Consider the following 23,523-nt stretch of genomic DNA (forward strand, 5'->3'; position numbering starts at 1 on the left):
CGGCCAGCTCCCTCCCCTGCCCTCCCCTCCGCGTGTGCGATGTGACTATCTAAAATAACGTGGCATGCGAGGGCGCAATCTTCGCCCTGTCTAGCTCGTAGGGAATACTGCTGCTTCGTGAGGCAGTTACACACGGTAACAGCGCCTGAACGGGCTCCCCTCCTTGTGAGGTGAGTAACGTCTCTCCTGCACCGGAGGAGGAGCTCCCTAATCAGTCACCGAGGACAGTGTAAACAGCGTTGCATAAAGTACATCACCCCTGACGTTTTTCTTTCCATCCCTGCACATATTATCCTTTTTGTAAGGGTTTTAAGGCTTACTTACAATTATTCCACTAGTTATTTATAACCAAGGGCTGCAATAAAATAAGCTGGTTCATTACTTCTGAGTACTCTGGCTGGGACTTCTAAATTACCGCTTCAAATGCTTAAAACAGACCAATATTTTAACATAGATCACTATTTTCAAGTTAACCGTGGTCATTTATACCATCTGTTACCTGCAATTATACCCTGAGTAATAATGTGTAATGCAGCTATTCAAAATGATTTCAATTTGTCCTCGTGTTCAAAACGTGTTAAGATGCAATAAAATGGTCGCATCGACCATAAAAGCATAGCTTCTTTTAAACCCAAGAACTGGATGAGGTGATTTGGCTGCTAACCAAAATCATAATACACAGTTCAACAGGAAGGTTCGCATTACGCTGAGCGTTTTTGCATCTACCTTAGCAGACTTTGGCTGTTTTCAATCACAGTGGGTTTATTTTTCCTACAATACTGCACGTGTGCTGTAATCACCTTCACTTTCTGGAGATAGAGATATCTTCCTGATAGCATTGTGCCCATCTCCGTAAAAACCCGGCCCCGTATTTTTACTCAGAAATAAATACAGTTCTCTCGCGGCACACTCCTGGCCGTCGCCGGTGAAACTACCCCGTTTGTGCCCGCGCAGCCGCTACCCGGGATAACGACTCCGGAGGGCGCTGCAGCGCCCTCACTCCGCCCCGCCCCGCCCCGCCCCGCCCCGCCCCGCCCCCACGGCGCTGCGCAGGCGCAGCAGCGACCCGTGCGTCATCGCGACGCGCGGTGACGCCAGCCCGCTGCGCCGCCTGTGGCGCGCACGTGGTAGCGGCGCATGGAGGGCGGCAGCGGGGGACGCGGCCCTGGCCCGGCGCTGGCGCTCCGCGGGGCGCTGATGGCCGCCAGCGGCGGCGGCAGGCTGCTGGCGGCCCGCTACAAGGAGCCCGGGTCAGTGGCGGGGCGCGGGCAGCGACGCGGGGCCTGGTGCGGCTGCAAAGGGCGCGCGGGGCCCGCCCGCCTGGCCCCCCTGCCGCTTTGGGTAGCGAGGAGCGGCGCCTCTCACCTCTCAGCGTGCAGGCTTGCGGGGTAGCAGTGTCAGGTCGCTGACTGACTCACGGAACAAAGCCAATTTCGCTCGGTTTGTTGCATATTTACAGCACCCGCTTTGGTGTAAGGGCTTTTGTAGCGGACTGTTCAATTAATGCCCGCAGTATCACTTTTCAGCTTTTTTGTCTTAGCAGTTTTTGGCACTTATACAACCATCATATTGATGTCATTGGTTTGTGAGGTCAGTGAATACCGGAGGTCTAACTATGTAAACAGTAGTGGCAATGAGGAGGTTGAGGAGTGGTTGAGGAGCCTGACAGAATTAAAATGCGTACAATTTATGCGGAAAAGAAAATGAATACTTTGCCAAAAGATGACAATTTATATTTTGTGTATGTGTACAATACAGGGTTTTGAATTTTTACTGCTTCTGTAGCATTTTAGGAGTGCTGTTTGCAGGGGATGGTTCTTAGAAGTAAGGGTCAGTTGGGCATATGACTGCATAATAGCAGTATACTACAAAAGAGCTGACACTTATCATCATTAAATTTATTATTGTTCTGGTTACAGTGCCTTTAGTCTGTTTGTTTATATATATATATATATATATATATATATATTTTTTTTTTTTTGCTTTGCAGTGATGATAATCTGTTCGTGTATGATTGCATCAGTGCAGATAAGATGACCACAGGAAATAAAGGGTGAGAGAATAAGAGAATCCACGTAGACAATCTGCTGCTTTCCTCCTGAAGTTATGTAACATGAAGAAAATAAAAGAAAGGCACGGAATAGCTGCTTGAACAAGTGATGGCCAAGTGGTTTTTGCTAATCCTGATGGATCTATCCATTTATTTTATTTTTTTGTAATTTCATCACAGTGAGGAGATTGTAAGTTTTTTGCTTTTTTCAACAAAGCATCAATAATATAGTTATTTTTTCTCTATGATCCTTCTCAGTCAAGGCAATGCTTATTTAAAAAAAAAAAAAAAGCATTTTCTATTAGATCATCTAAGACAGTTAGAAAATAAAACAGATTCTGTGTATACAAGGTTTCCTTCAGGTCTGTTCTCTAAATCACGAGACTTCTAAAACTGAAACAATCTTTTCCTTAGTTTAAATTCATCCACTGGGAATTGTTTTACTTGTAGGCAGTCCTGCTGTTTTTCACTAAATTCATTTCAAGATCAGCTAGCACAAACCCTAGTACTTGTTTAACCAGGCTGATGCAAACTTAGGCCTTATTGTCCTTTTTCTTGGTCTCTTTCTTTCCTACCATACGAGAACAAAGAAACCTAAATCTTGCCCCCTGTCTATAGAACGATTAAATACTTCAAAAATGTTGGAACTGTTAGAAAAATTGTAGTTATCTCTAACCTTTCAGCTTTGTTTGACTTCTTTGTTCTCACAAATTTTCAATGTGTGATAAGATTTGATGTGGAGGTCCTTAGATACTACACCATGCAGAGATGAGCTATCTGGGAAGCAGGACGCCTGTTAATTTGAGTGCAGCAAAGTCCTGTGTCTGACTCGTTTCAGTGCAGGACAAGTCCTGGCATGGTGTTTATGGTTGCAGTGTAGTCACTGCTTCCATGAGGTCTTTGTGCTCCACTGTAAAGTGGAGACATGTCTTAAAAGGAAGGCAGCTCTAAATTTAGTTTTGGTTGCTTAGGTTCTAGCTTTTAAGTTCAAAAAGACTTCACCTCAGTTACAGCAGCTTCTATTTACAGTGTAAAACTGTGTAGTGAGACTACGCTGTTTAAAAAACATCAGCTAATAATTGTCTTCAGCTGGAGCCCATGTAGTTTGATACTCAGTAGTGGTACCAAATTTGAGCAAGTGACTCATACACTTGAGAGGGCTGCTATTCAGAGGGACCTTGACAACTTGGAGAAGTGGCCTGTCAGGACCCTCATGAGGTTCAACAAAGGTGAAGTTCTGCACCTGGGATGGGCTAACCTCAAGCAAGGGAACAGATTGAGCGATTGACTGGATAGAAAACAATTCTGCAGTAAAGGGGGTATGGGTTCTGACAAGTTGGTGATAAGTCAGCAGCTTACCATTGCAGCAAAGGCCAAGGGCATACTGTGATGTATTAGTAATAGTGTAGGTAGGAGGTCAAGTGAAATTATTTTTCCTCTCTATTTGGCATTTGTGAGACCATATCTGTAGTACTGTATCCAGTGTTGGGCCCTCCAGTACAAGAAAAATGTTGATAAACTGGAGCTAGTGCAGCAAAGGGCCACTAACGTGGTCAGGGAGCTGGAATATATGATATACAAGGAGAAGCTGAGAGCATAGGGTCTGTTTGGCCCAGAGAAAAAAACTAAGGAGAGATTTTATTGCTCTCTACAGCCGTCTAGTAGAGGGTATAGAGAAGACAGGTGCTTCTTGCACCTACATAGTGTCAGGATGAGATGCAAGGACACAAGCTGCAACATAGGAAATTACAATTAGATACAAGGAAGTTTTTCACTTGAGGGTGCTTAAACATTGTAACAGTGTTTCAAATCTGTCAAATCTCCCTCTTTGGAGAAATTTAAAATTTGACTGGACAGGACTTGAGCAACCTGCTCCTATTTGACCTGATGGGAGGAGAGCATTTCATTAGATGATTGTCAGAGGTCCTTTCTGACCTAAATTATGCTGTGATTCTTGCAAACTTGAGGCTCTGTGGGTCTCAACTGCTTCTGACAGTAGATTTGTCTTCGTGTTAGCTTCAGTAGGTTCTGAATTAGGCCTTTATGCCTCCAAAACACAGAATTGCTTTAAAGACTTGCTACTAGTCCTTAGGGGGCAAGTACAATCCCTATATCTTTGCATTAACATTCAAGCTGGCTTAACATTTTAAACGTAAATATAACTTCTAGCCTTGTACTTTGTTCTCCGTGTTTATTCTTGCTGGTAGCTTGAGAGTAACCTTCCCTTTTAAGGATTTCCATAACTCTGCTTCAGACTGTGAACCTGTTTTCCCCCTTTTCTGTATTAGACGAGATGGACAGCCAGCAGATAAAGGAAGTGATGACATCTTAGCTTTTGCCTTCTCCTCATCAGGAAATTATTTTGCCTTGACAGATGACAACAAACGTCTGATTCTGTTCCATACTAAGCCTTCGTGGGAATGTGTTAGCGTCAGGTAAGGAGGCAGGATATTGCATATCACTTCATTATGGAGCTATGGCTGCTAACTTAAGAGTTATAAAATAGTAATTCTTGGGATACAGCTGTTTGTTATTGCTGTGCTTCCTTTGTTTCTTTTTTTCATGTACTTATTCAAACAAATCTAATGTTCTTGGGGTTTCAAAGGTATCTGACCAGAAGTTATGTATGGTATGTCACACACCAAGAGCGGGAGTGCAGACTTTTTGTTTTTTATCTTTGGCAAAGAAAAGGATAAATCTCTGCTTATTTCAGAAGTTAGTTATTTGCATCTTTAAGAACTGAATCTTTACCTGTTTTTAGTGGATGTTAAGATTGGGTCTTTAGGAGCTATACTAAACAGTTCAGTGAGCGCATTTTCGAGTTCTGTTGACCTCAGGTAGATTTGAAAATGAGAGCATTTTAGGCAGCATGTGAATCTCTCTTAAGAACATGCCTTTAGAGATGCTGCCAACTGTTTTCCTTCTGTAAAGCTGTCCTCCCGTGAAAACAGTCTGTAGCTGTCCACCAGAGGTCCTTCATTTACAAGTTTTTCATCGCTGCTTGTGACAATTGTCTTTTTATAAAGACATTATAAAGACAATTGTCTCTTATAAAGAAGACCAGGAAGGACTTCCTGAGAAGACAGCATGTGAGTGAGGTCTCTGTTTCTGGTGATCTGTGGTGAATGTGAGGCGCTGGCAATCTTCCTCAATTTAGCTATGTTTGGGGATGGAGGGGCATGCAGTATGTGATGGACCTTTGGTAGCTTAACCAATGTTGTAGTGAGTAAGCACTAAAAAAAAAAAAAAAAAAAAGCCCTTAGAAATGATTTTTTTTAAAAAAAAAAAAAAAAAAAAAAAAAAAAGCCCTTAGAAATGGCAAGTTCTGCTCAGCTCAACTTTTAAGAACATCCTTTCTTTGTGATTAGATGTCTTTGGAGCCCATTGGGTTAAAAAGGGTGCCTTCTATTTGCTACTGTATTAAAAAGAATTTCATGTAGTTTCAAATATTACTCTTTAACCAGACTCCATTGCAGTTTTGTGTCTACTATTTTTTTTCAGTTGTAAAATGTATAGCCACCTTTTTACTGTATTAGTGACTCAGACAAAAAAGGTAAAACAAAACAACCCTGACGACTGTTTTTTTCACTGAGGAAAGAATGCTTTTCCATCACTTATGTTTGTCTTGCTTTTTGGAATGCATGATACTGCCACTGGTAAGTTTATTCAGGTGATATAAAACTCTGTGAACTTCAAATAATTTCTCTCCAGAGACTGGCTAACCCTTAGCTGTGGCAGTATGAGTCTGCTATGCCTGATCTAGACTGAATGTGAATTTATCCTCTTGTTTCTTCTCACATTCTTTTTCCCCTGCTACTCTGCCCTGTTCTTCCTGCCTGTAGATGTTTGACGTTTTTGTTTTCTGCTAAAAAGTCATCTAGGACTACAGCTGGATTTTATGGGAATGTCACTGCTTCCTCTTAGAAAAATGGGAATACAAGCAAAAAGATCACTGCATTACAAAAGAAGTGCCACAGTTGAGCTGTGTAACTTGTTATTGGCAGTGTTTTGTAGCAAACTGTTAAAGGTTTCATGCAGTGTTGGCTTTTGCAGTAAACTCATTTCAGGTCAGGGGAACTTCTGAATCTGTGCATAAAAGCAAAGGCAATACAGCCAAACGTGGAGTACGAATTTTTCTTGGTGGTGAAATAACCTTGTTCAAAGTTGTTCTGTCTGAGCCTGTAACATCTTAATAGGCATCCCTGTCCTGTTGCACCATCCATGTCTTGTTATGATATTGCTTTATCATTCATTAAAAAGCATTAGAATGTCTTTGTCTGTCTAGATGAAGAGCAATATATTTGTTCTTTCACCTTCAAAGGTCACTGAATTTCAGCAGCACATGAATAGAAGCGCCGGTTTCTTATAAACTTCAGTATCTACAGTCCTATATAAACATACATGAAGGGATTTGGAAAAGTGGTGTTATAAAACTAAACTTATAGCAGTAATAACAGTAGTTGGTATGGTGCAGAAACTTTCTCTACAGTAAATGATTAAACCTGTTTTAAAACCTGTTTTCTGACACAGGGTCCTTATGTTTACCTGAAGAGTCATGAGAAAACCATTACCTGCTACACTAGCAATTGTAAACTGTAAAATACTGTCAAATGATGTGGGGAAGGCACAGTCTGAGTTCACGATTTTGTATGGACAAAATACACTGAGACTCTATAACTCTGTCAAAGTGCAAAAGAACGTGAGGAGGAGGAGTCCTTAAGGCTTGCAAAGGACTTTCTTTTACAGTATAAAACAGCATTTAGAGAAGTGGTTTCAACACAGCTTTTCATACGTGTCAATTAAAAAGACTTTTTACTAGGAGAGCTACCACCTTGCTTTCTTTTCCCGATATATTTAGCTTGTATTTTTGTTATGGAGAGTGCAAGGAAGTCTGATAGGTCTTGTTTAGAGAACTGGCCAGCTGTCTAGTCAAACACCCCATTCAGGAAAACCTAAGCAAAATGCAGGCATGCGATTTTAATGGTATCTTCTTTTCTCCTGCCTTCCAGGTGTTTGCAATTATATAATATTTAATTTAATAGGATTCAAAAGTCCTATTTTCTCCCTGCTTTCCCATCCACATCCCTTAGCATTATCATCATTCCTGTCATTTCAGGGACATGGTGTATGATGAGAGCTTCTTGGTCTTTGTATTTAACTGGGTCTGAGTCTAGACTTGCTGAAGTTGCCACCAAAACTGCTTAAGCTGTGCCATTTTTCTTTCAGATCTGTCAATAGGAGATGTACTGCCCTGATTATTACAGCTGCTGAGGATAAGATTCTGGTTGCAGACAAATCTGGTGATGTCTATTCTTATTCAATAACAGAACCCCAGACAGAAGGAAAACTTGAACTGGGTCACTTATCCCTGCTATTGGATGTGGTAAGTGTGTGCCTCCATGCACCTTCCATACAAACTTGCTTTTGTGCTTGTGTTAGGTTTTTCGTTCCTGTCCTAGTCCCAGCTTTGGGGTTTCTACTCTTCTCCTGCCTCCTCAAGATCTTCTAGTTCCCTTTGATATAAACCATGTAGATGATCTGTGTTTCTTCCTGACTGAACATTGAGTTTGGAAAGGAAACACATAAGTTGTTTATTTTGGGGGTGATTGTTCAAAAACTGCACGTTACAGTCATGGAAGACTTAGAGTCCCCCAGTTCTGTCATGTCAGTTTAGCTCTTCAGTATGACAAGTTTCTTTCTTTTTAAGATGCAATGGGATTTCTGCTGTACTCCTCCAGGAGTTTAGTGGCTTTCATTGGACTCAGTAGTCAGTGCCGCTTGTCTTAGCGAGCAAGAAAGTTACTATCACAAAGATTTGCTTCCATTGTAAGTGGAAACTTGTGGCTTAATGCTTGCACCTGCCATTCAAAGTAGGGAGAAATGGGTAGTTTACTGCTTTCTTTTTCTGGCTGAGGAAGAAAAGTATTAAAACAAATGTTCAAATATTGGGCACTAAAACTCTGTCTTTACCAATAGGCGCTGAGTCCTGATGACCGGTATATACTAACTGCGGATAGAGATGAGAAGATCAGGGTCAGTTTGGCTAAGGCTCCTCATAACATTGTGTCCTACTGTCTGGGACACAAAGAGTAAGTTTACTGTGTGCAAATACTCATTGTGCCTGGATGGATGAAGTACTTGTTTCCCCAAATCATATTAAGCTGGACTTAGGTTACAGACTCCAGAGACTGAGAGTTGTTAGTTCAGGATAGAGCCTACCTTAGTCTTAGGAGGGACAAGTCTTTGAGAAGACTGTACTCCAACGGCATCTTGATGCAAAGCTCAAGCTTAGAGGTACTGTGGTAATACAGATAAACAGCTGTATTGATAGGAAGAATGGAGCACTGCCTGCCTGGCCATTAGACTGCAATAAGCTAGAGGCTGCAAAATAATATCATAAAATAGATTCTAGGAATTACGCTTCTTAATGTAGTTTCCTTGACTGTCTAGTAGCTCAGAAAAAGAGACTTTTTATGTTTTTCTTGAGATTGATTCTTTTGCTGTGGGCAACAACAGTTAGACAAATAGAAGAATATGTGGTAAATGGATAATAGAGGACATTCCTATAGGAGGATTTTGCCACGGTATATTATTAAGTCCAGCAGGATGCAGGGTTCCCTCTGTTTTAAAAGGAAGGGTGCTTTTTCCTTTCCTTCTCATTGCAGTGATCTGAGGACAGGAAGGCAGCAAAACAGTCTGCTAGCTATGCTGATGTAATTCAGATGTGCTCTGAACTGCTAGGAGAGCAGTAGATTTTTTGGGGTATAACCAATGTCTTCTAGCTGGTATATTGATACTCTCTTTTTAGTCCACAGGAGCAACTGTGTTTTCCCTTTCTCTCTCGGTAGTCCTTCCACAAGGAAGGGAAACTCAAATGGCAAATAGACTTAAAAGATTTTTTTCCCATCTGTATCTTGCTTCTTAAAATAGTTAAGTGTCAGTTGTGGTATTTTTGAAGTCTTCTGAGTTTGCCTTCCACCTGTATTTATTTTGTGGGCTTTTGAAGACATCGTGTTGGTCTTTTGGAAGGAGGGAGTTGGGTAGGGGGCTATTGTGCAAGGTTTTTGCTGTGGCCACTGCTACGTTCTAAAGTCCATAGTGACATGGTAGCAGAGAAGACATGACCCTGCATAGGGCAGAGAGCATGAATAATTCTGCTTGTCTGGCTGTTGGGTTACTTAGGGATAACACCACCCTTCAGGCACGTTCCTTCACAAGATGACGCAACTTGGAGCAGTCAACTCACTATATCAGGGGCAAGGGTTAAAGTAAGACCAAGGAGCTTGAGATATGGGTAGCAACCCATCGAAACGTACCCAGCAAGGTATTTTAATAAAGTCTTTAGAACAAAGACTAATAAAATAATTTGATAGTCTAACTTGAGTAGAGTTGGCATAGTTTAAAAATAGCAGACTTCACATATTAAAGATCTAAGTAACCTTTGATCAGATAGATCTTTCTGCCTACTGTGTACACAGTTGTACTTTCTAATGAATATAGAACTCGATGTTCAGAGAAACACTTTTAAACAGGGGCTGTTGTGCCCACACAAAGAGTTCATTAGTGGTTGCACAAGAGGACAGTTAGTGTAAATTGGTTGAAATGTATTTAAAAATTCAATATTTAAGGAATGAATAAGTAAAGGAATAGATAAAGCAGTTGCAATTGTTCCGTCTTGTTTTACACTCCTGGATTTTCCTCGTTTAGTGGTATACTTGGTGATTCTTGTTGAATCTGTTATGATTGCATGTACTTGCCATTACTGCTTTGTAACAGGAGCTTGTATTACAAGGACCAAATCTTTTTTTTTTTCTTTTAAATGGCCTTGACGTTATGCTCATTTTCAAAAGCAAGACTGCCCACTTGGATAATGTTCTAGTCAGAGTACTGCATTTTATGTTGCAGAGCTCCAAGATGATAAGAAATTCCAGAAGTTCAGGTCCTTCTTGCTCAGCAAAGACAAGTCATCATAGACATAGCAGTATTACATACTTCTGAATAACAAGGTTTCCAGCTGATTATAGACACTGTTGGTATATTGCTGCATGTTTATTTTAAAACTTCATAGAGATTGCTTTTGAATGATCTCCAGCTGTAATGGAGGAGGTGTTGTATTCTGAAAGATGATTCATCACCAGTGATATGTTTTGAAAACAGCTGTTGATGATTCTTGTTTTTAATGTGGATCATGGATTGAGGAAGGGGAACATAAAACCCAGGTAAATCTATCTCAATTGGTATTTTTGGTCTAAATGGCAAAGCCCTGCTCAGTCAGGAGGAGGTCAGCAGGTAGGATAATATTTTTTCTATTAAGTAGGTCACTATGTATAGTGTATATATAATCTACTAAGTGTTGTAGATACACTTTATCTTCCCCTTAACTAGCCTGATAGGAAGAATCAGTTTGTTTAGTTATTATAAGATTCTCTTTCAAAGCGGGTGAGTCCTGTTATTGTGTGTGTTTAAAGACCAAAGTGCCATGCAACAGAGTTCAACTTTTGACTACTCTCCCTTTAGGTTTGTAAGCAAAATATTTGTAATACCCAACTATCCAGATCTGCTGTTGTCAGCTTCTGGGGTATGTATTGCAATTTCTTCTGGAAAGTACTTTTAAGAAAAGTTTAGACCTTAAAACTATTATCTGCTTGTGCTTGCCTCCAAGTCCCCTGGGACTCTGAGAATAAATTATCTTTGGTTTCCAGCTTTCTCTTTCTTCTCGCCCTCACTCCCTTTTTCCACTTTCTGTTCTGTGTTCAGCCATTTTATTACTAGATCATATAGGAGCCATTTCACTGTGTTCATAATAAAGCTAGCCTCTTGTTAACCTCTTTGGGATGGGGAAAGTAGAAAGTCCTCAATATTTCTTCATCATTAGCTCTTGCTTGAGAGCACAGACTTTCATCAATGGACTGTTTAAACAACTTTGAAGCAAATTGGTATTATGCCAGCCTGCCATAATGAGCATCTTGAGAATTTATGGCCTTTGAATCCCAGGGGGATTTTTTACAGCACTTAAGATGAAAGAGCAGTTCTCTCTTACCCTCCCATTTGCTTTCCCCTGTGACGCTCCTTCTGAGTTGTGTCCTCATCTGTATGTGCCCATAGCGTGTCCAGCATGTGTTGTGTAGAGATTGCAGTGCAGTGCTACACAATGCCTTGGATGACAACTGAAGAAGTGAGTTTCTTCCGCCCACCCCCTTCTTTTTTAAAAATTGATAGACTCCTGCTGTCAGGCCAGAACTGTAAATAGTAAGCAGATGGAGCTGACCTAACAGGGAAACAATATTTTTCATATCTCAGACTACCAGAGCTGCATAGGAAGAAAAAAATACCTTCTGTGAAGGTTGTAGCAATTCTTCACATTTGGTTTCAACTGCTGCTGTTGCTTCCTTAAGACTCTTGTCTCTTGTTCTTCTGTGACTCCTCTTTGAGCATCTCTAGTGTTAGTGTTTTGTGCTTTGTTAGGGCTGCGTTTCATTCTTGGGAAATTCTTTTATGTCTTTGTTTTTCTATAAAGGTGTTTAGTTTCTTTCCAGGAGGTTACTAAATCAGATGAGAATTTGGTTGATAATAAGAGTAGGGGAGGAGAATGGCAACCTGGAAGAATTGCCATTAAAATATTGAGCACACGTATTATTGTGCTATTTGAGATAGACTTGAAATCTATTCCTCCAGCTACCCAATTTCCACTTCAAAGGGAGAATTAAAGTTAGCATGATTGAATAATTTAAAATTGAAGGGAAAAATGCTGTTAATTAAAATGCTTTATCTGCAATTTGAGATCTTAACTAAATGACTATTTAGCAACTTCTGTGGGAAGCTGTTCAGGGAAATGGAATTTAGCTGAAGGCCACAAGTGGCCTCTTTTTGCCTGAGGTACTGTTAGTAATCACTTGCTTCCCCTTGAATCTATCCAGGATTGTACTGTACGACTTTGGGAGTACAGAAGTGGGAAAGAAGTGTACTGCTGTCATCTAAGCAGCCTCAGTGAACCTGAGGCAACCAAAACCAACCAGGTATGGCTGCATGATAAGCTGTGTGTGTTACTGCTTTTATTGTCTTCCAGAACCTTGTGACTCCCAATGGTGTTTGTTGTTTTATGTTAGAAGTGCTTCCCTTAATATAGCGCTTCTGTAAAACCTAGAAACTGTTAAAATAGCTGTAATTTGGAGACAGGAAGAAAGTCTGCTAGATTTTTTTTCATGTCTCGTGCATTTCTGAAAATACCAAGTGTTGACTAAAAGAAGCTCTTCATAGTTCTTTCCAGATACAAGTTTTGCAAGCTGGATAGCAAAAGTGCCCCATTCTCTTAGTCAGAAAATATTCTATAAAGCTAGAAAGATCTAAAAATTAATCATTTTTAAAAAATACTAAAATTGAAGCTTTAATACCACTTGAAATTTTATCTGAGCAAAATACAGTTTTGTGGTGTTTATAACAAGTTACCTGAAAGAGTATTGCCTGTGTAATCACCAGGCTTGTTATTCAGAGCTGTTTGAAACTGGTCTTTGTCAAAATAAAAATGTAGAAGTTGCATGTAAAAGCAGAGCACCCTCCAGGAGCTTATCCTGCAACCTGTATGTGAATAGTGTGATATATACATGCTCGATGTGCTTGTGTGGTGTACAGTCAGTGTGAGTACTGGTCTTGATAGTATTTACTCTCTGGTTTTGTTCATTCTTGTCATGTGAAATGTCACATGATCTTTTGGCAGTGAGACAAAGCTTATTTTTTGCCCCTGCCATGAACATTACCTCTGAGCCAGGTGTTAATCTGTTGAGTCATTTAAGAGTAGTTCATCTTAGACCTATCTTGCTGGGTGTTTTTTTTTTTCGTGTGGATCTCAAAATATTTTATGTCTCTGAAGACCATAGCTGTCTTTCAGTTGTTTGACGACAGGGAAGCCTGCGGCCATGCATGGCTATTGAGACAAAAGTTATCACAGAATTCATATCCGGGCTGAAATCCCATTAAATGTATTCTGAGCATGTTCTGCTCTACCTCTTCCAGTAGTCGTGAACTGTTCTCGAGGATCCCTCAGAGAGTCTTTGCTGTCTGCATAAGTCTGGCCTAATTTGGGTAGTGGGAATCCCGGATACTGAATTGGAAGTGCAACACAAGGAAGGACTGTGCTCCTATGAACAGATGTGACAACCCAAGGTTTCTTCTGTGTGGAGGACATGAGCAAGTTCTTCTTTGTGTTTGAGTAATAGCATGCAACTTTCACTTCTATCTATACATAAGCCCTTGAGGGTAGCCACTTGCATCACAGAATGTACAGTTTAGATACTGGGACATTTGACTCTTGGCCTAGAGTTCTTGTTTCCAAGAACTGATGTCTATATCAACAATTTAATCTGCTCTTGAACTTGAAAATACACCTCAGACGGCTTCTGACCATATACATGAGGTCTCTGGCTCATGTCAGCTTGAGTCTAGTCCTTGAACTCTGCGTTTTGGAAATAGTTGGTTTTTTTCCAGAAGCGAGAAATGTAAGAACGAGTGTAATGACTTAGGTCAAAAGTCCACCTAGCTGGTATCAGTCTTGGTGGAGGTCAGATTGGAGGTGAGGTGAGGATTCAGACTGGAGGAAAAATTAAGACTGGGGTAAACCTACAAAGTTGCTTTGCAAGTATAGCCTTCTTAGAAACAAGTGTATCAGGCAGTTTCCAAGCCGAAGTTTTTAGTCTTTGTGTTTAAATGTACCTAATAAGTGCTTCTTTGCAAAAAGCATAATTTGATATCCGTTGAATCTAAGTCTTCAGCAATGCTGCAAGGCATTTCCTTTGGGAAGAGAGATGGTCTTATGTTAAAATACTTTACTTTCTAGCTTTATAGGACCATTGGGGACTAGTAAGTAACTTACTGTGAACATAAAAGGAAGAGAGAAACCACATTATTACCTTTAAAAATATGAATTGCTGCTTAGACTGGATTAGCATTTAGTAAGATGTCTTGCACATAAATTAGTGGTGCTTGATCTTACATGGAATCCGAACTCCATTACCTAAAGACAAGTTTGTTCAAAGTAATACTAAACTGTAAAATGAATCTGGAAGGTGATATTGGGTAAACTAACAAATGTTAGAAAACAAACAACAACTGATCAAAAGGAAAAGTTTTGACTCTCTTGGAGTGCTTTTGAAGTTTTTAGAACATAGTTTAATAATGCTTGCCATCTTCTAACACACCTGGTAATATCCCTTCTGTGCGATACTCTGTATGCTGATGTGGTCTCAGTAGAAATTAGGTGTGGGCCCTTGATTTTTTCAGAAGTCTCTGCTTAACCTCTTTCTTTACTCCCGTTGTGAGTAAACGATGGCACACCAACCGAGCATGTGTTAATCAACTTTATTCATCTAGCCATTGGCATGCACTGTGTTTCTCTTAATGGTCTTTTTGGAAACCTCAGTCTGACCTCCTCCATGAATCTGCAAAATTCTATTTATTACCAATGTTTACAGGCCTTTTAAAATTTGTCTTTAATAACACCAGATTTGCATCATGCTTGTGGGGGTGCAGAAGGTTCAGTTGGCTTCCAGAGTTCATGCACATTTGTGATGATCATGAGATGGAGTCCCAATGATGACAACAGATAAATGACAGATAGGTTTAAATCTTAACACTGTGGAGTGCCACCTGTGTGCCTTATTGCTACACAGTTGTCAATATGCACTTCTGTTTTACTAGCTCTGCACTGTTTTAAACCACTGTATGACCATTTCATTAATGTATCATATAACATAATTAATAATTGGCATGCTGGTTCCAGGCAGGAATATCCAAGTAGTAATTCTGAGCGATTGTTTCTCTCTTGGTGGCCAGCAGGACCAAAAAAACCTGTGTTTTTTTTTTCTGGCATTGTCTTCTCTGGTGTTTCTAATGCTGACTATGTCCAGTGGTGATATTTAGCAATCCTGTGCATACAGCTGTATCAAAGGACAAAAATCATCTTCACGACTTAGTCACTTCAGTCAGCACTTTATAGGTTATAACTTGTATGTTGGGTGCTAATGACTGTGACAAACGGATTGAATTAGGATATAACTGCTTCTTTTGCTTCGAGTTGAATTTTATTTTTGTACCATTGGTACCCACTATGAATGCTCTGAAGCTTGAACTGAACAACTTGATTTCATTATTACTGTGTAATGTAATGGTAGGTCATATGAGCATGTAAATGTGGCTTTATTTTCATCATCTGCCAAGCAAAATATGTCTGTTTTGGGAAATGAGGAGTGTTCTTGAGCAGCATAGTATTGGCTTCAGCAAAAGGGTTGCAGATCCCCCATTCATTTTTCCACTAGAATAGGAGTACTTCTCTAATTCTGGAGTGCTGCATAAGTATTTTTCCACCTTCAGAGCTTTCACCTCATCTGATCTTGACAACAGAAGCTTGTTTAAAGTCCAAAACATGAATTGCACTACTCCACCCTAGTGCTTCAATATGTTAATTTTTCATAGGGATTCTTTTCACAGATGACATCAAAGTTGATTTTTAAAGTGTTGGCAGGCTGATAACACTGGCACATATGTACTGAATCAGTAGAGAGTCTCAAGTGAGCTTCTGTTCATCACAGGCTTCTCTTGTAGCTGTTTTTTTTAACTTCACTATTTTCATAGGCTTATAGTCAAGATGCTATTCTGGGGCTTGCATTTACTTCAGTGATTGTTAACTTACCCAGTATTATGTTAAAGAAAGGAAGGATTCTGCACTGAAGATGCCTTTTCCTGTTACTAAGGAGTAACACTTGGTTCAAAACTTCTCCTCCTTTCCTCCAGTGAGGGTGAGGGAGAACTACTGAATATTTTAAGTTCACAGAATCCTTTGTCTGACAAAGCACTAAACTATGTAGGTGGATGCTTCCTATCACTGCTTTTACATCCTGCAAGTTTGCCATGAGACAGTCAGAGAGAAGCTTTATTAGAAACAAAAATTACATTTTTTTTTAATATTTTGGCTTATTTCCTTAATTGTCTAAAGAGCCCACTGGTGATTGACAACAGAAGCTGTCAGTTGTACCCCAAAGCTACAGTGTAAATGGCTCCATACTGCAATAATTAGAATTAGACGTGTTAGCTACAGTGACCCATGCTAATTCTACCCACTCAACCTCATTCTATCTTGTATTTGAAACCATAAGTATTTTTTATGCTTATGTTATACAGGAGGCCTTGGTCCTGCTGTCAGCTGTGGAATAACACTTTATACTTCTGTAGTGTAGCCCTATCTGTTCAAAAGAGCTCTTAAACATATCTTTCTTTTGATAGTGGCTTTTAGAAAATGTTCTTCTGTCCAAAGAAGTGATCAAGTATGTGAGTGAGAAGTACATGCTGGCAGGTGGTGTACATTGCTGTTGTTCTTGCTTGCTTCCCCCTCCACTCCAGCCCCATCCCTCCCTCCCAGAGATTGTATCACACAATGAATTCTTTTCTTCTCTTGCTGGACATCACTGTGTAACCAGTTTTTGGCTATATTTATACTGTTAATTAACTTTTCTGCGGTTGATTCATCTTTTGGTAGTCAGATTGGGTACTGTGGACAAAAGCATTAGTTGCTGCCTTGAATGTTTGGAAACTACGCAGCTTATTTTACTTTCCTAGATTGATTGCAGAATTCCAAAGCAAATCCCCTGGTAATGCTGTACATCAGCTGCTAGCTCAAAGAGTAAAATCCTTTGGTTACTCCCAAACTTCACTTCAGGGAAGGAGGTGAAGGCTGAGAGGGGAGAAAAGAAAAGAGCGCTGAAGGACACATCTGAATTCTGCCATTAGAGTGACAAGATGATATATTTTCCCTGCCCTAAATGGAATGACTGACTGCTTCTCTGGCAGGAAGTTTTTATTTGGCAGAAATGATGGTGTTATCACTACTTATTTGCATTAGACCAGCTTTTTTGCTTTTGTAGTCTCGTCTTTCACATATGAGAGATGTTTTCAAAAAAAGCCCCAAGTTCTTAGTTCCCACTCAGGTAGCCTCAAATCAGTTGCTGTATAGCTCAAGTAGTGTCATGTATCTAGCAGAGACACTTCTTTGATTTCCCCCCGAAATAAAACTGTATTTCTTGTAAATTCAAAGTGGTTTGTTTAAATGAGAAAAATTTCCTGAGAACTCTTGCCTTGTTCTTCAGAGCATTTTTCCCTCTTGAGCAGTTTAGCTTCATCTAGATACAGAATCTGGGACAACCCAGCAAGCATATTGGCTATGCATTGCTGTTGTCTTTTTAACAAAACATAACAGTTTCTAATGCCTTGTGCTTATAATCTCTAAACTATTGGTGTGATATTAAGCCTTCTCAGCTAGAATGTTGGTATTTTCACCATAAGCATTGAAGGAGAGAAATTTTTAATGTTGGTGTATTTTCCTTGAATATCTTATCTGTTAGCTTGTATCTTAAATGTATTTCACTAAAACCTTTACATTTGGTCTCTGAATAACTGCAAAAGGAGAAGTGTGGAAAACTTCATAAAACTGCAATCATTAGTACAAAAAAAAATCTGACTGCAGTTTAAATGTAATTAAGACATCTGCTAAAATTTAAAGACTAAGACATGGAATTGAATGTAAATTTTCTGTCTATAAATGGTCTCTAATTTATAATGTCTCCTTTTTTTTTTTTTTTTTTCTTCTTCTTCCTAATAGAAATATACAGTGTCGAGAATAGCCTACTGCTGTCAAGGTGGTTTTGTTGCCATTATATGTGACCGGTAAGAATAAATGGAATAATAGCTCAAGTCTCACAGGTCCTCTAAAGGAGAGAACAGCTTTCCATGTGGAATGTGTTAGCTTTCCCCTGTCTGAACTACTTGGTACTCTGGATTTTTGAGTGTCATAGGCATGTCTGTGGCCTTGCAGAAAATCTATGAGTCCTTATTGTACTTGATCTGAATTTAGAGTTGAGTTATAGCGTTACCTAGCTTAGCTAGCTTTTGCAGAATTTTGTGCTCCTTTTACTCCATGTAGGAAACAGCAAGCCTAGGATGAGAGTCCCAACTGGTGCTCAGAATGTCTCGTGAAATTGCTGTGCTGAACCCATGTAGTTTGGGTCCTGTTTGTTCAGGATGCTGTGACACCAGAGCACCCAAACTTCTATTGCCATAATCTACACCTGTAAACATTTAAATGTACAATATTACCTCATACAGCCTCTCCATGGTTTTAAACTGGACTTTTGGGTTCAGACATACGTTTTTTCATTAGGAAAGAGCACTAGGGAGCAGCAGGGCCAAAAACTGGGGAACCTTACTGTCCAACTCACAGGGAAGTGTCTTGTGGGAATGGATAAATATTCTTCCCTTCTTTTCCACAGTACCTTAAGCCTGCCAAGAAAACTGTTTTAGCTTACAAAATCTTGGCAAGAGGAAAGGGAGAGACTGCTAGAGCTGCCTGTATGGTAAAATCAACGATCTGTCCCCCTGATGAACTTGCTCTTTGCCAGAGTAAGAAGCCTTAGCTGCTTCCTATCACACATGCTGCCAGGCCTAGCAGTTCTATGCATGAGCATCCAAATTGGCTCTGGAAGTGGAAGCAGTTTCAGCAGAGGGCTGTACCTGTGTTAGTTAACCCTGGTGCCATGCACACTCCAAGTTATGTTTTTATTTCCATCTCCACAGCCCAGCATTTCTTAACAGTGTTGCCATGTAGACAGAGTAGCACGTTCAGGAGGGAGCTGAGAGATCCCACCTGGCACACTGTAGGCCTGTCCAAGGGATGTTAGGAATCTTTGTCCGTAGAGGCCATGTCTGGTAGAGGAAATGGATGCTGACAGGAGAAGGGGAGATGACTGACTTGCCACTATGGTGCCTGAATCCTATTCTTTAGCCACTTCATGATTTCCTGTCCTTCTCATTCTCTTCTCCTCTCCCCTGGCATGATTTTTTTTTTTTTTTTTTTTAATTGGTACTCCTTCAAGTTAGGCCCTGTAGGCTGCTTCTGCTATGAAACAGCACTTAAGGAAATCCTTAATAGTCTTGCAAAATTCCCCTTAGTGCATTTTCTTCTAAAGGAAAGGCAGTCCTGATTGTTCTTTTTGCATATAATATTTGAAAAGCCATTTGACCTTTGGGGTATCTACAGCTTCTGCCTCAGACTGTGTAAACAGACTGCACTTCAAGTGCTATGGTGTTTTCTGCAATTTCCAATGACTTTGCTGTGGCTGTGTTTGGAATTGGAGTGGGTGGTTGCAGTTTGCTGTACAAGTGATGCCTGTAGGTGGATTTGGTAATTATGGTAATTAAGTCTGTTCTCTCAAAAGTATTCCCACAGTCTACATCTTTCAGCTTGATGCCATTGCCCAGCAGCTAATTTACAGACAGCAAATCTCTCTGAAACATAAAGGTTGGGACATCGCATTTGAGCAAACAGGAGATTTATGGATTTTACAGGAAGACAGTGAAGCCCCTCTTCTGTTATACAGACTGGATGATGGACAGTGGAAGGTAGATACTTTTCTCATGCTAAAATCATGGATGTCTTGCGTCATCTTCAGGCCACAACAAAAGCAGAATAAACAGTGTTCTATGAACTAAATGGCAAGCTTCTCTGTGTCTTACGATTCAGACTTAGGTCTTGGATATGTCTCATTCTACTTCTGTCACCTGAGTATAATGCAAAACTGCCGGAGAGCTTGTTAGGATTACTAGTCTTGTCTCCCAAAAAGTTAACATGTGGCATAGTGGGGTCAAGTGGAGTGGTTGTCATTGTGCTCAGTACTTTAAACCACTGCCTCTGCTTTGTGTGTGCTATACTTGATGATTTTAAAAACGGCAAACAACGAAGTTCCATTGTGATTTTTCTCAGTTACAGAAAAGAAAGAATCCCTCCGATGGGTGCTATGGAGGACAAGGCATTCTGACAGCATTTAATCTTAAGTTATTAGTATTGAGAACAAGTAGTCAAAGTTGGGTGATGTGCTATTGAGTTCTCTGTAATAGTATATTAAACAACTGGAAACTCCTTTATTCTCCTAGCAAGCCCAGAACTAACAGTGGTATAGTTGTGAGGTGATTTTAAATTAAATTAAACTTTTAAAGTATTAAAGTATTTTCTTTGGCCCTTAAGTGTTCCGTGTGGAATTCCTTTTCTTCACAAATTGGTAAGTGGGAGTCTATTTTCTTTTCGTTCAAGCTGTTGAGCTTCTCCAGCAGAACAGGTAAACTCAGGACAGATTTCCCTAGTGGTCTGGGAAAGAAGGAGCCTAGGAGATTCTGGGGGAGCTATACTTACTCTCCTTACACGGTGCTCATCTAAGGGCTTTTGCATTTTTCAGTGCACTGTGAAATGTCAGGTTAACTGTTCATTATGCTCAAAGCATCATGCAGTTTTCTTTCTTTTCCCAGCCTGTAACTGATGACAAAGGATTACAGAAGATGTCAAAATATCTTCATGACAACTGGATGGTGTTTGAAGGTGAGAAATTTGGTTGCAATTTTAAAACTGCAATTTTACAGTTGGAGTATAAGGTTTAGGAGCAAGATCAGAAGTTCAGGTCAGTTTTACTGGCTATTGAAGTTGCTTTATCTTTCTAGCTTCTTCATTCCATCTGGGGTGTCACTGTGATTTGTAGTCCTTCTGTGGAAATTAGCATAGATAACAAATTTAAGGTTGTTTAGGCTACTCTTATCACAAAATGATGCAGATGTCTAGATCTGAATTACAGCATTAGAACCGTTTTACATAGATGCCTTAACCTAGGGATGTTTTGTAAACACCCTGTTGCTGTGCTGCAGAAGTCTGTCTTACTGCTGTGATAGCAAATGCTATTGTATTCTTGTCTCTTCTGAGGACATGAAATTACTAGAAGTACAGTGGAGATATTAAGAATGGAGTAGCTGTGAAAGAAACAGGTTCACTGTAAAGATGAGCCTTTCAGGTTAATCTCGGTAAGGCAGATTATATGGAGCCTGATGTGGTTGGAGGGTTTGAGCTTGGATCATCAGATCATGGTACATGAAATCAATTGATATAAGGGTTGGTTTTATCCTTGACTTTTGCCCCAAGCCCTGGCAGAAAAATAAGTGATTTATTTGTTTGGAAGCAACCTATGTTTCCAGGGTTATCCATTTAAAAGAATACCCAACTTTATTTAGAAGCTGAAATTATGTCAGTGGTGATTTCAAGGTAGGGAAGGGATGTGGCTTATGTTAGTGTATGTTTCATTATGTATTGAGGGTTGATTAATTGAAATCTCTCCTTCCTGGATGTACTTTGCTGGGAGATGGGGAACTTTCTTAAAAAGATGTTAGTCGTTAGCTTACTCTGTCCTGGAAGGTCATACATAAAAGTAATTGATCCACATAGCAGAAGAGCTGCAGGAGAGTGCAGTCTAATTTAGTCTTAATATCTAGTATTGGGTAGTTTAGTGTATAGCTGTTATTAAGGTGTGCTCAGTCTTTGAAATCTAAAAGGAAGTCAAGCGCTCCTTTGAAAGGGAAAATGTTTGCATGTAGATACTGTGGATTTGATAGTTATAGCCAAGCAGGTTGTTAAAAATATGACATCTGAGTGAAGATGAACAACAGAGAAGTAAAAAGAGCAGGCAGGGGAACGTGTTCTGAGCATAATTTGCTACTGTAGCAAATTACTATGATCTACAGCCTGCTGCATCTGCAGCTGGGAAGGGAGAACTGCTCAGATGACAGGGTCTGTTGTTGTTAATTAGCGAGGGTAGGCTCACTTGATGAGCACTTATTCCAACTGCATAATTAGTGCTTGAAAAGGTAGTTACTTCTCTTACAAAAGGTGATCATTATATTGCTAAAATCCAATCTTCTTAATGCCTGCATAGCCTCTTTTTTTTTTCCTTTTATAAACTTGTTTCACCTAATTGTTGATTCTGTAGGATTTAAGACATGTAGATCAATTATGAAGTAGATGTTGAACACTTTGATACCAGAAAAAGAGTTTGCAAGATTTTAGTATAGACTGGTCAAGTAGAGAATAGAATGGATACAGCATGCAATTTCTGGTATGGCCAAAGCTGATAAACACATTATTCCACTGTGAGTGTGAAACCCTCAAAAGTAAAAGCATGCATGTTTCCAAGTAGCAGAAAGGTACTTGGCAAGGGCAGCTTGAGAGAAACAGGGGGATGCTATGTGTACCTTATTATGGGATAGCAAACTTACTTCAGGACCATGCCCTAGCAAATACTGGTTTTCCATGCTTCTATCCTTTAAGAGTTTTTTGGAAGTGGGGAAAAAAGGTAGGAATACAAAGAAAATTAGAAGCAGCTGGCTTTGTTAGAGAATTCTCTAGCAATTTAGAAACATTGACCTAGGCTGCTAGTTTTACTCTGTTCTCCACAAAATGATCGGATTGATTAGCTGGTAACCTTATCTAAAGTTTGTCTCGGAAATGCTGTGGTTAATACTGTGCTAGATTAATACTAGATTCACAGGAGTGTAGCAAAAGCATCAAGGGTAAATGGCTAGAAATGTGTATGTGCTGTCGGAAACTGTCCCATCACCGTTCGTATTCTGCTTTTGGGGGCTTATTTTAAATTAATACTCTAGGAAATAAGTCAGCTTAAAACAGTTGGGTAACCTATGCCCTTTGCAGTGCTTAAGTACTGGGGAAGAATACCAAAAAGATATCTAATAAAAAGTTACTGTATCAGTAGTTTTATGAACAGAAGCTTTGAGGTTCTGCAAGTGTCTGACATGTAAAGGGAGTTATGTGCTCTGTTTGCTAAAAGTCAGGTGTCTGCCTCTGTACGAATTTTTTCCTAAAAGTGGAGTCTAAGCTTGGCTGTGTAAATGCAGGAGAGATGCTTCCAAGCACAAAGCAGGCTTAAACAATAAAAAAGCTGATGTTTAATAAAGTGGATAGGACCACAGTGAATGAGTGGAAATTCCACTGCACAGAATTCCAATACAGAAAGCAAGTGATGAGAGCACTAAGGGAATTAACAGCTGTGTTCTTGTTTTGCTGCAATTGCAGATTTTGTGGGTGCAGAGAGCCACTACAGCAGTCTCTACAAGGCTTCTTTTGATAACATGGCCACCTATCTACAAAGAAAAGAGGAAAGGTTACAGCAGCAGAAGAAAAAAAGGAAGGATCTGCAACATGGTTCAAATGGACAAACAAAAAAGATTAAAACCGAAGAATCATCACTATGATGCTGCCTATTGTTAGCTTGTAGCTTTGCCCAAGCTGAAAGGAACTGATCTTGCCATGAACTGTTTTGAAATGTAAATTATAGAGGAAGATTTGATTAAACTTACATACAGATTGAGATTTTTAGGTAGCCTGATATGACAATACCCTACTTGCAACAGTTGCATTTACTATATGCACAAGCTTCTAACAGCAGAAAAATATTAGCAGTATAGTCTGAGAATCTCTGATGCATGATATATGAATATTGGAGATGGTATTTTGAATCTGAATCTTCGTTTTGCCTACTGTGTTCAGGCTTGCTTCTTCAAGTGGAAGTGCACTGATGAAAGTTGACTCTTTTTACTCTTTTTTT

The 23,523-nt window shown here is 39.8% G+C and overlaps 1 protein-coding gene across 2 annotated transcripts; it reads left to right on the forward strand.

Annotated features, from left to right (window-relative positions):
* Positions 1-1,112: 1,112 nt before the first annotated feature.
* WDR4 (WDR4 tRNA N7-guanosine methyltransferase non-catalytic subunit) lies at positions 1,113-23,286 on the forward strand. Of its 2 annotated transcripts, XM_085297948.1 has the most exons (11): positions 1,113-1,250; positions 1,991-2,053; positions 4,339-4,485; positions 7,277-7,433; positions 8,027-8,139; positions 10,568-10,628; positions 11,968-12,066; positions 17,694-17,758; positions 19,306-19,489; positions 20,390-20,459; positions 22,992-23,286. In XM_085297948.1, the coding sequence occupies exons 1-11, from the start codon at positions 1,138-1,140 to the stop codon at positions 23,168-23,170; spliced, it is 1,251 nt and encodes a 416-aa protein (XP_085154074.1). In that variant the 5' UTR covers positions 1,113-1,137; the 3' UTR covers positions 23,171-23,286. The 2 variants fall into 2 exon arrangements, with proteins under 2 accessions (XP_085154074.1, XP_085154075.1); XM_085297949.1 differs by lacking the exons at positions 8,027-8,139; positions 10,568-10,628.
* The last annotated feature ends 237 nt before the right edge of the window (positions 23,287-23,523 follow it).

Source organism: Rhea americana, unplaced genomic scaffold, assembly GCF_003343005.1.
Source record: "Rhea americana isolate MKP2758 unplaced genomic scaffold, rheAme1 scaffold_132, whole genome shotgun sequence".
Taxonomy (NCBI): domain Eukaryota; kingdom Metazoa; phylum Chordata; class Aves; order Rheiformes; family Rheidae; genus Rhea; species Rhea americana.